The 12,474-nt window shown below is 35.6% G+C and overlaps 1 protein-coding gene across 1 annotated transcript; it reads right to left on the bottom strand.

Moving 5' to 3' along the window:
- Window positions 1-3,757: 3,757 nt before the first annotated feature.
- On the bottom strand, window positions 3,758-12,129 carry LOC128218408 (uncharacterized). The gene is made up of 4 exons (XM_052926074.1): window positions 11,982-12,129; window positions 5,683-5,840; window positions 5,192-5,545; window positions 3,758-4,239 (listed from the first exon to the last, which is right to left on the bottom strand). The coding sequence occupies exons 3-4, from the start codon at window positions 5,466-5,468 to the stop codon at window positions 3,758-3,760; spliced, it is 759 nt and encodes a 252-aa protein (XP_052782034.1). The 5' UTR covers window positions 5,469-5,545; window positions 5,683-5,840; window positions 11,982-12,129.
- Between the last annotated feature and the right edge of the window lie 345 nt (window positions 12,130-12,474).

Here is a 12,474-nt window from a genome sequence, read left to right as displayed (position 1 = left end):
CGTTACGGGAAATGACTATGTAGGACAATATGGAATATGACTATGTAGGACGTTACGGAATATGACTATGTAGGACGTAACGGAATATGACTATGTAGGACGTTACGGAATATGACTATGTAGGACGTTACGGAAAATGACTATGTAGGACGTTACGGAATATGACTATGTAGGACGTTACGGAATATGACTATGTAGGACGTTACGGAAAATGACTATGTAAGACGAAACTATATATTTAGAATTAAATGGTAAAACTATTCATTTCGCTGGATCTATCTAGAATTCTATCCAATGCGAACTTTAGTTAATTTGATTTCAACTGCAATCTCTTCAACACAATGTGAATCTCGCTAATAATGTCTTCTCCACAGACGGTGCTGGAAATGCTAGACTGCTGTGTTTCTATCTTGAATTCCTTTATCTCCCAAATCCGTCGTAAACATTCAACCGCCGATTCTACTTCCTCAGCTGTTGAACCCAGAACAAGACAGTCAGAGAAACTGATATCTGATACACGGAGCCCGACGGGCAGTTCGACCATTCCGCCTGCAGTATTGTCTGAGGCATGAATAGGTTGTAAACATGCCAGTAAGGATACAAGCTGCTGGGTTTTAACTATTTTCACCTCTTCAAATTCAACCTTACTCACAGCAGCCGTTTTGATAAAATCAAAAACATTTATGTCTAAACACATAAATCGAAACTTAAATGATTCAAACTTCTGAGCATAAGTTTGACTAACAGTCAATGAACTGAATATTTCCGGAGGTAAGTTTTCAAACCATATTCTTCTACACGGACAAATACTTTCAGATATTAATTGTAAAACATTGTTGCAAACTTCTGTTTGTGCACCAAACAATCGAACCTCCTCTAGACTAGGAAGGCCTAATGTCCCTTTTTGCAATACATGACCTGTTCTGATAGTTTGTAACTGAATGCATTCCGATAAATCTACGCTATGAATGTTTGATGTATGTACTAAGCTTAGCATCGTAAGTTTGCTTAAGAACTTGGACCCGCCATCCATGGACAGCTTCATGGGCGGTATTTCTAGCAGCAGTTCAGGTTTCACATAAACCCAGAACACCTCTAGAGAAGACGGGTTGATGGTTACGCGGGACAGGCGTGTGTTCTGTATATATATCTTTGAGAGATGTGTGAGACCGCTGAGATCCAGGTGTGTATTTTTGCGGAAGGTAACACCGTCTATGAATATTTCCTGCACATTTTGTGGAAACTGAACGGTTATATCCGTCGTTAATCTAATCAATGATATATAAGTCAAACACGTAAAATCACTGAGATCCAGGTGAGTATCTGCAGGCAATGTGTTAAGCTGCAGTTTCTGAAGTGCATCACAACGTTGCATGTTACATACGACTCCCATACTTGTCATAGTATCGGATGAGATATTTCCCAAACCTGAATTATGTAATTGCTGACAATTTGTCAAATCAAGGGTTTCATCCATGGTCACATGCACTAAGCTGAGTTCTTTTAGATTGGAAGAGAATTGCGACCCGCCAACAAAGGACAGCTTCATGGGCGGTATTTCTTGTATCAGTTCAGGCTCCACGTAAACCCAGAACTTCTCTAGACAAGACGGGTTGATTGTTACCTGGGACAAACGGATGTTCTGTATAGTTATCTTTTTGAGATGTGTGAGACCGTTGAGATCCAGGTGAGTATCTGCAGGGAATGTCAAGGTATCAAGCTGCAGTTCCTGAAGTGCATCACAACGTTGCATGTTACATACGACTCCCATACTTGTCATAGTATCGGATGAGATATTTTCCATAACTAAATCATGTAATTGCTGACAATTTGTCAAATCAAGGGTAACATCCATGGTCACATGCACTAAGCTGAGTTCTTTTAGATTGGAAGAGAATTGCGACCCGCCAACAAAGGACAGCTTCATGGGCGGTATTTCTTGTATCAGTTCAGGCTCCACGTAAACCCAGAACTCCTCTAGACAAGACGGGTTGATGGTTACCTGGGACAAACGGGTGTGCTGTATAGTTATCTTTTTGAGATGTGTGAGACCGCTGAGATCCAGGTGAGTATCTGCAGGGAATGTCAAGGTATCAAGCTGCAGTTCCTGAAGTGCATCACAACGTTGCATGTTACATACGACGCCTAAATCTGTAACGCTTTCAGATGAGGTGTTTGTCAGAACTAATCGCTGTAATTGCTGACACTTTGCCAAATCAAGGGGAACATCCATCGTGACGTGCTCTATGCTGAGTTTTTTTAGATTGGAAGAGAAGTTCGAACCGCCAAAAAAAGACAAGTTCATCGGCGGTATTTTGTTTATCAGTTCAGGCTTCACGTAAACCAAGAAATTCTCTAGACAAGACGGGTTGATGGTAACACGGGACAGGCGCGTGTTCTGCATAATTATCTTTGAGAGATGTGTACATTTCGAAAGTATGATATGGTTATCGCGGAATGTAACTCCGTCTACATATAAATGCGCCAATGAATTTGAGAACAAGTTCTGTTCTATTGCTGTGGTAAATGAATAGTCGGAAATGGAAAGTGTTTCCAACTCAATACCTCTTTCTTGTAAAAGTGCATGATCAGTTTCAATGCCTGAATCTGGGTTTATCAGTGCGTGTTTCAACGCAATTCGTGGCTTTTTTATTCCATTGTCGGAACATTCTTTGTGGGCCATGGTAATTGTAGTTTGATAGGCAATTAGTTCGGATTTGTAAAATGTGTCATCTCTAACAAACAACCGTATCCTTTCATTAAACATTTCTAAACACTTGCAACCCTGTTCGTAGTTCATGACACATAAAAAAGACAATATATCGGGTGACATAACAGAATCAAAATTTGCTATCAACTTTCTCCATACATCACTATCAAAGTCTTGCAATGATAGAAACACACAGGCTAACATCTCTTCATAAGTCGGATGTAGAAATGTGTACACATTGCTCTCTCCCGATATAGTTTTCAAGGTTGTTTTCGAAAGAAGTCCAGATTTGAGAAGTACCGTTGCTTCATCTTTCCTAAGTTTTCTTATTTGGTGTTCTTCTAGTAAAGATTTATGCTCGACTAAGAGTGAATAGGCAGCCATTTTGCCAATATCGTGAAGTAGTTTTGCTAAACCACTGCATGCGTAATTTCTTTCATCAAAACATTCGGGTAGTGCTTGTGTTTGACCGTTGTTCTCGTAATATTCGATGAGATCTTGTACGAGTGATTTTTCCTTCTTTTCGGCACTACGTAGCATCAGTTCTATCAAATTTGCGTACACATGCGACCTTGTCTTACCAAGGTATGTCAGTTTCGTCTGAAGAGGTACTAACGTTGTACCGAAATCTGAACATAATCTATGAACGGTTGCATTGTCCGGACATGTTTTATTCTCACTGCGTTTATCGCGATAGACACATAACAACTGCAGCGCAAACATTGGATTTTCGAGCTGAGATTCTAAAAATTGAGTTTCAACAGCGTCTAAGAAATCACCTGCCTCATATGATGTCTTAAAATGCTTGTTCAAACATTCGTTTGCACGAATCACAAGTTGTTTGGACGCGTCTTTTGTCATAACCTGAATTTTCGCATGTATGTATTTACTTGGCGTATTTATATTTGCAAGTTTCCAAGGCCGTGATGTAATGAGAACTGTATACTTCTATTCTCAGCTAGGGGCTTTATCGAAGGAATGTTACATTCATCTAAGCCGTCTAATATGAACAAACTGTTTTCGTTAGATAACATATCATGGAAGGCCTTATAATCTTTCGATAACTTTGAATACACAGATTCCGTATGCGAGGAAAACGATATTTTCTAATGTATCGCCTTGGTTTTCACGTAAATTGATGTAAAACAAATATGAGAACTCTTTCAAATACTCAATATCGCTTAGAACAGTTTGAGTGCCACTAACCTTCGATTTCAGATTGGTCGTTCCCTCTTGTACCTTACACCACGATAAAACTAAAAACTTACAAAATGATGTCTTTCCAACACCAGCGTCTGCGGTGAGAAATATGATACCTTTCGAACTGAACAACTGCTCCAAATTCGTGAGAGGTTCTGTAGTGTGTTCTATTGATGTCTTGTCTCTATAAATTGACTGAAGATCAACCCTACTAATGTTTGGCCGAACATAGAGGTCCAAAAGTCCTGAATCTTCCAGATCTAGGCAAGGACCAGGCGGTAGCGAGCAGTTGTTCCTGCTGTGATACCCGATGAGATATTTCTTCAGGTCTGTAAAGATAAAGGACCAAAAGTTAGCGTGCAGTTGTTTTCCCGATGATACATGAAAAGAGCCGCCTTCAGATTTGTAAAATAAAGGACAAAGCGTTGGGGTGCAGTGGTTTCCCTGGCGATACATGATAAGAGCCGCCTTCAGATTTTTAAAATAAAGGACCAAGCGTTAGTGTGCAGTTGTTTTCCGGGTGAAACACGATAAGAGCCACCTTCAGATTTGTAAAAAAAGGACCAAAAAGTTAGCGTGCTGTTGTTTTCCGGGTGATACACGATAAGAGCCTCCTTCAGATTTGTAAAATAAAGGACAAAGCGTTGGGGTGCAGTTGTTTTCGGGGTGATACATGATAAGAGCCTCCTTCATACATGTAAAATAAAGGACCAAGCGTTAGGGTGCAGTTGTTTTCCCGACGATACATGATAAGAGCCTCCTTCAGATTTTTAAAATAAAGGACCAAACGTTAGCGTGCTGTTGTTCTCCTGTTGTTAAGATCACTGCAGTGAGGAGTGTCAATTTTAGTGAAATACTCCCCTTTCAACAAAAAACGTCAAAAGTTCTGACAGTGTTAAAAGTATACAGGTAAATTATTAAAATTTTGTTATCCATTATTATATTTCCATTTTGAATTCATTTTCAACATAAATTTTCAGCATATTACTTGATTAGTAAGCCTGAAAAAAATCTCTGCGAGCGCTTTTGAGTTTCTCGCGAGTATCGGGGATATCGTCTCGTAGCGACGCCAGTGAACGATACAAACGTTATTTTGAAGTGTATTAACTACTTTACGACTTATATTGTATCTAACAGAATTCATCTAATTAACTGAAAATGAGTTATAAAAAGGATTGAGAGCGTGTGCCCATGCTGTATGAACGCAAAAAGGCACGCAAGGTAATTTTAGTGAAGTTTTCTTGCATAAAGCCTCAATTTTATTACAACAAACTCACTGACCTGATTTAGATGGTGTCTGTTTATGCTCACTCAACCCTTTTATGTTCTGAATAACTTTGTCTTCAGCATGTTGTATAGCACGGGCGCCTACATCTGTCTCGTACTCGAGGACGTCACCAAGATCCGACGCTTTTCTCTCTAATGCTGATTTCGAACTTTCGATGTCATCTATAGCTGTCCTTCCAACATCTCGTATATGGTCGATGTTACCTTCAGTTTCTCTTTCAAGCACGAAATCCCCAGTTTCTCTCTCTAACGCACGTTGTTGTTCAGCCATTATTGCTTGCGCTGTCCTTTAAGGTCACGTGCTGCTCCGATGTCTGAACGTCAAATCACATGTTCGTCTCTCTCCAGCTGTGGAATAAACTTTTGTTATATCAATAAATAGCGTGTGCTTCAACATCAACGTTCACACAACTGCAAGACATAAAGTGCATGTAAACTTTGAACATTAACCGACTATCTATATCCAGAATTCCGCAAAATCTTACCTTGTCGAGCTGGTATATGGCATCTTGCGCAAGGGGATTGTATTTGTTGAATGTGGAGTCAGAAAATAAGGCCTTCAGATCAGACAGCCAGACCTTGAAGTTATTGTCAGTAACTCAGGTTTCGGAGCATGACGAAAACGCTTTCCCAAATCACGGACCTACAATACGAATACATTGATTGAATGTGCATAGACATTAACTAAATCGTCTGTGAAGCGTTGATAGACGTAAGCTAGAGGTATAACTTCATCGTTAAGTATTGAAGCACTTAAGCTAGGTCAGTTAACAATCCCTTTAGGTTAGCTTAATAATAATAATAATAATAATAATAATAATAATAATAATAATAATAATAATAATAATAAATAATTATAACAGCAATAAGAATAATAATAATAATAATAATAATAATAATAATAATAATAATAATAATAATAATAATATCGAAAGAGAATAAGAAGGGGATATTACTTTGCAATGATGTGCACCTGAAAAATATAATTCGTGCAAGGTTTTCATTTCACATCACAACCAAGCCATGTTTAAAGTTTCAATCAATTCCTTTAAGTACTTTTGAAACCAGTTTGCACAAAGTTTGCATTGTAAAACAAATGAACATAGAAAAACAACTTTTGCAATTCTGTGGCCCAGAGGTATATATCTTGCAAGATGCACAACTTCACATCGGTTTCTATTTAATACCAGGACAAATTATACATCATAAACAAAGCAAAAGGGGGTAGAATTTAAATAAACAATGTGACAAATAGTAATGATTCTTGCATGGTACACAAGTTTACATTGCTATCGATGAACAATGTACCTAGTTTCAATCAATTCATCTAAGTGTCTTGATAAAGTTTGCATCATAAAAATTGACTAGGAGAGAAAACTTTACAATAAAGTTCCCCAGAGCTCTAATACTTGCAAGATGCGCAACCTAACATCGGTATCCATATATATTGATTTTTTAATAAAAAAAAAATAACGTATTTTTTAGTTCTGTTCCGAAAACAAAATGGTTGAAAAATAGGAGTTAGAAGAAGTACAACGACAAATACAGTTTGACGGTCTTTTAGTCGAACAGGATACATAATAATAATAAATTTTATATATTCTTATAAAAAATTATTTTCAGATAGTAACACTTTAAAAATGTGTACTATAACAATAGATCTTAGGACATAATATACAGTTCACAGCTTATTTACAATGTGATCTGTATCAAATATCAGTTTACCTATAATGGACGTTATAAAAACTCAAGGTATAGCATTCGTGAACCGTTAGTTGATGCAGGCAAAATGTGTAACGTCTGTCGATGATCTGAATTGGACGTAAGCTAAAAGGAATAACGTCAGTTAACCGTAACACAACTTAGCTAAAGGCAAAACATCAGTCAACAGTTAATGGACGTAAGCTATATGTATAACGTCTGTTAACCGTAAATAATGCAGCTAAAGGTAGTATATCAGTCAACCTCAGTAAACCTCCGTTTACAAACAAAGGAACGTGTAATAATGGAAAGATTTCCATTAAGTGTCAATATTTACACCTGAACTTCCATTCCTTAAATGAACTGCTTTTCGGCAAATCGATGAACGCAACATCTTCGGATATGTTCGGATCGCAGTTCATCGCATAACAATATACATTGGACACTATTGATCTTGTATTGTTTGTATTGTGTCAGCAGGTCCCGTAAAATATAAATTAACATTTTAGAAAGTGATAAGTTATTATATTTTAAATGTATTGTTGCCAAAAGTGTTTCAATTATACGTTTAAAAGTGATTTCAAGTGGTTGATCTTTTCACGCGTTATTGTGACGTCATTTGAAAAAAATGATTTCCGGTTAAATTCGGGTTGGTCTATTTACAGAATTGGTAAGAAAGGATTAGTGAAAGGTTTTCTCAAAAGAAATGGAGTATCTTTTTTAACAGTTTTTTGAATTAAATAATGAACCATTGGTGTAAATATAAGGAATGAATTGCTGGGTTGATGTCATTATAGGGGATATAAAAGCAATTTTGCTGGTCAAAGTTCACCGTTGATGACATCAACCCCGCAATTAATTCCTTAAATGGACGAGAGGTATAGAATAACGCCTGTTTAAACAATAATGGACGAACGCCTACGCGTTAACGTCTAACGAACGTAAGATAAAGGATGTGAGGTAAAAATTTAACGTTATTAACCTCTAACGTGCGTCATCAAAAGGTTTAACACCCGTTTTGCCGTTAATTGGCGTGAAATAAAGGTACAACGTCCGAAAATTGTTAACGCTTGTACGCTTAAGGTAGAACGAGTTTATGAACGAAAATTATATAAATCACGTCTTTCAATGATAACGGACGAAACTGTAAGAGTTAAGGCCCTTGAACCGTTATTGGGCGCAAGGAACGTGAACACCCGTTAAACGGGAACGACCTAAGCATAAGGTGAAAGGTGAATTAAACGATAACGGAAGTAGGCTTAAGGGAAGACTTCTGTCAACCGTTTACAGAAACTTCAGAAAAAGAGAATATTTGTTTATTTCAGTGATCGATTTTTTTAGTGTCATATAAAAATATACTTTCACGAGTGACGAAGGCGCAAGTGATAATATAGTTTTTCTATGATTATGGGTGAAATAAGATACGATCTTCAATATTGGAAAAAAATGACGTAGAAAACGAACTTTGGTACATTTCACCAAAAAGCACGTGCGACGTTGTTTACTGGCGTCATAAAGCGCAGTAATAAAACACTAAAAATCGCTTTTACGTTTATATATTTTCAATTTTAATAAAAAATCTTTCAAACATGTATATTTGATTGCGCTTTATTGAAATGGCATGATATAATTTTCAAAAACTATACAATAAAAGAAATAAGATGTGGCGCGTTGTTGTGCGTGACTCATCTTACATTGGGGGTGTAAGATGGGTTTTTTCAGCACTGGTCACATGACCGGAAACAAATGTCCGGTATGCCAGAATAATGCCCAACCTTGGGGAACAATTCCCTTGTCTGTAATTAAACTGAACAATTTAACATATACATGTATATCCTTCAATATTTTAAATATTCTATCGATTTTCTCATTTTTTACATGATCAGTTCATCAGGCTTATTATTTTTCAATGTTTTTAATGCTTTTTCAATCTCATCAACAGTGATTCTTAAATTGATTGCTAGTGTAAATATATCTTGCGAAAAATTCAGAGAATTTGAAAATATCATTAAGAATAGATAGACTGGTGTCGTTTATTCTTTTAGTTTTATTACTTAGACATTTCCAACATGTACGCGGGTCTGTGTTCTTTAAGTTTCAAGTTATTTTTATTTTAAAGGGCTTGAGCTTATTATTAAACGTCCAAATACCGTAAATGGACGGGAGTAAAGTAAAGCTAAATTAACGTCCTTTTAGCATACGAAAACCACAAAAAATGCTTCTAAGTCGTGTTTTTGTGTGGTGTGTTTTTGTGTAACATCGACAAGCCAGGATAAAAATCAACAACCATATGTACAGTATACTAATATATTATAATCAGAAATTCATCACTGCGCCATTTTATCACATGTAGATAAACTTTACCCGATAATGGCAGATATCACTGGACGAAATCATGTGACATGATGTGTAATCACCTGATGTCTCGCTGTGCATGTCACAGTATTTGGATCGATAAAGTCATGTCGTGTGACAATGTGAGTGTGTTCTAGATATATTAGTTGAATATATCAGGGGTTATCACCTTATCTTCATCCAATAATCTAATAAGTAACTTGTGCTTGCATACCAGTTGGATCAGGTCTCAATATCGCATGCATACTTTTGATTTGACTCAGCTTAGAACATTGTAAAAATTGTGCCTAATGAAAAGGAAAACAAATGCATTACTTTTTGTGTTTTTCTTAAGTTCTTATTAACTCGAAAATCATTCCAAAATAAATATATTTTTATTATTTCATTATGTTTGGTGGGAGTTTATATTACATACAATATAACTGCAATTCTAAACTACACATTGCATTGAATATTCGGTTGTTTGAAAGCTTTATTTGAAAACAAATTTAATGTACGTGGTTGTATGTAAATGTCCCCGTAATGAACATAAAAATGATATATAGTATGCGTAAAATGCTTCCAAAAATTGTGACTGAATACACGAATGTAACAATACAAATCAAATCTGGACAAAACTTTACAAGATCATTTTTTCTATTACTGAAGTAGAAATAGTTGACATAGGAACGTACCTTGCACTGTCTGCCGACTTTTTTGTTTAGAGACCAACAATAAGTCTTAACTATTACAGCTGAACTTTGTATTAAACATTTAAAAGTTATACCTGTAGATGGCCATCATTAGCAAATTTCGAAAATTTGGTGATCACGAAATCGTCCAAAAGAGTTTCAATTCATCATTGTTTCACTGATGTATTATGTAATAGATATAGAAACTATCAATGTTTCATAGTCTTCCTTTCTAATCTGTGTGTACCAGTACAACTTTATTTCTTTGCATGTTATTTTGTATTGAAACAATGCGGTGATATGTAAAATGATAATAAAAATACGTTATATACTGTTATGTTGTGTTGTTTTGTGTTTACTTGTGTTTTAACCTTTACGCAGTTTTCGTAAAGCTATTGACCAATTGAAATAAAGTTTATCAATTGTATAGGGTAAAACGTTTATGATTTTGAATAATGTCATAAAAGAATTTTAGGAAAATGAGTAACTGATCAACTTTAACACATTACATTCTCCCGAGAGTTCCATACAATACGCCTATCATTTTAAGGTCCCATTGACCAATAAAATGTCTGGTAATCATATAACTGCCATTCGTAAGCTGCGCGATATTTCCATCTGTCAGTGTCAGAAAGTTAATGTTATTTTTATATAGTTTCTGTACATATTTAGTTTTGTTAAATCATATTTTATTGCATATAAACAAGTTTACATAGCACATTTAAATGCAAATATTTCAGCACATATGTATAAATATACAAAGGGTTGGGCCACAAGTTATTACAGGGTTAGAGTCGGCCCTCCCCGTTTTGTCAGACTTATATCAACAAACAGAAATGGCATAACAGTTTAAAATTGTCACTATGATACAAACTGCTATGTTTTGAAAATTACAATGTAAACTAATAATATTAAAATGAGCTTAGTTCAACTATGATGCGATGTTAATATATGAATGCAAGAGAAAAGGGAAAAAAGAAAGAAAACATTTGTCGCAATTACCCCCTTTTTAATTTACTGGAATGACAGTTATAACGAAAATCGTCTAGTATTACTTATGTATTATTGAACTTGTATAAAAATGAACTCATTCTGTTCATCGGTTAGGTTGTCGAGGCCAAACAATAGTTTGTCGACATTAAGTGGATGTAAGGCACGGTTTCCCTAAACATTAAATACACGTTCTATTTAATATTTTTGCACTGGAACAGAAAGTGTTCGGCGTCTTCAATATCAGTTCCACATGCACATAAAGGAGTTTGCTTTAATTGATTATAACGGAGGTCAGCGTTAAGATTGCTACCTTTGTTTCGCATACGTGCATTGTGAACAGAAGCAAATCGTTCACCTGTGGTGTAATATGTTGGTATTGTTGGTACATATTTAGGTATGTATTCATTTAATAAAACCATACTAAAAACAATATATCACACTTGTACATTTTAACGTTAAGTGTGCAATGTTGCCTGCTGTCAACATACACTGGTTAATGACGGTAATTGTTTTTTTTAACATTTAAGTTATTGACACAGCGCGTGAACTGGGTCATCAATACCATGCCTATGATACCCTATGTACATATAGATATATGATAAAGAACGCTAAGTTTGTAACGAAAACAATCATAACTGTTTTATCAACACAAATGACGTCGCCATAATGAAATATTGGTTATTCAATTTATATTTAAATCTATACGTGTGACCTACTTTTTGTACACTACGTAATCTAGGTATGTGTACGTGTGGCCTGCTTTTTGTAAGACCGTTTTAGGTTTCAAGATTGCAGAAAGCTCACTATCCGATTACTTTACATATATTGTTTGTTTTTAATCTTATTTTTTACATAAGTATTCGGAAAGCAGTTACCTTTAAAATGATAAGTTATATGGGGTCATCAGCGTTCAAAAGTTTACAGCATCGCCAATAGCAATGGCAAACTAATGTGTACATCGGATACATAACTAGTTGTGTTAAACATAATAAAAACATGTCGTGTGGAAGATTTGTTTTATAAACAAATCAACATAATTACTTAAAAAATGTTATACATCTAACCTTGAATTCGTTTTCAGTGTTATTCTGCAGTAGTCAAGCGTCAGACGTTGGTTCCCCCACTAGAAGTAGTTTAAATAATGGTACCGTGTATTGTCGTTTAAAGTCTGTTAACACAAAAGCCACTGCATATATCGAGAATAAGTGTCAAACGAACTTGCTCGTAAATGTTGCTAATTAATACAAGTTATCGTTTTCGCCTTTTATACTAATCCTCACTTGGACTTTACAACTGTTTATCAAAATTTCAAAGATTGTGTGATATTTGAAGTAGCCTAATATCAGTCATATGATGGAAGTTAATAACTATGACAGACAACATAAATAAATAGCTTTAATACTAATCAGGGTCATATTGTCCTGGCTTAAAAGAATGGATACCGTAGGTTCTTTTTATAGGGCTTTAGCTTAAGAGTTATGAAAGGATGCTGTCGGTCATTTTAGTAGCAGCTTTCTGACCTCACGAAGATCAACGTCCTGCCTTTAAAAAAAAAAT

The sequence above is a fragment of the Mya arenaria genome, chromosome 14 (assembly GCF_026914265.1).
Source record: "Mya arenaria isolate MELC-2E11 chromosome 14, ASM2691426v1".
Taxonomy (NCBI): Eukaryota; Metazoa; Mollusca; class Bivalvia; order Myida; family Myidae; genus Mya; species Mya arenaria.
The sequence above is the reverse complement of the archived record's forward strand: the minus strand, read 5'-3'. Positions and strand labels throughout refer to the sequence as shown.

Excerpts from the sequence above, each read along its gene's own strand:
- LOC128218408 (XM_052926074.1), bottom strand. The coding sequence starts at position 5,468 with ATGGCTGAACAACAACGTGCGTTAGAGAGAGAAACTGGGGATTTCGTG. Across the intron at positions 4,240-5,191 it reads ACAGACACCATCTAAATCAG|ACCTGAAGAAATATCTCATC; the intron begins GTCAGTGAGTTT and ends TTATCTTTACAG.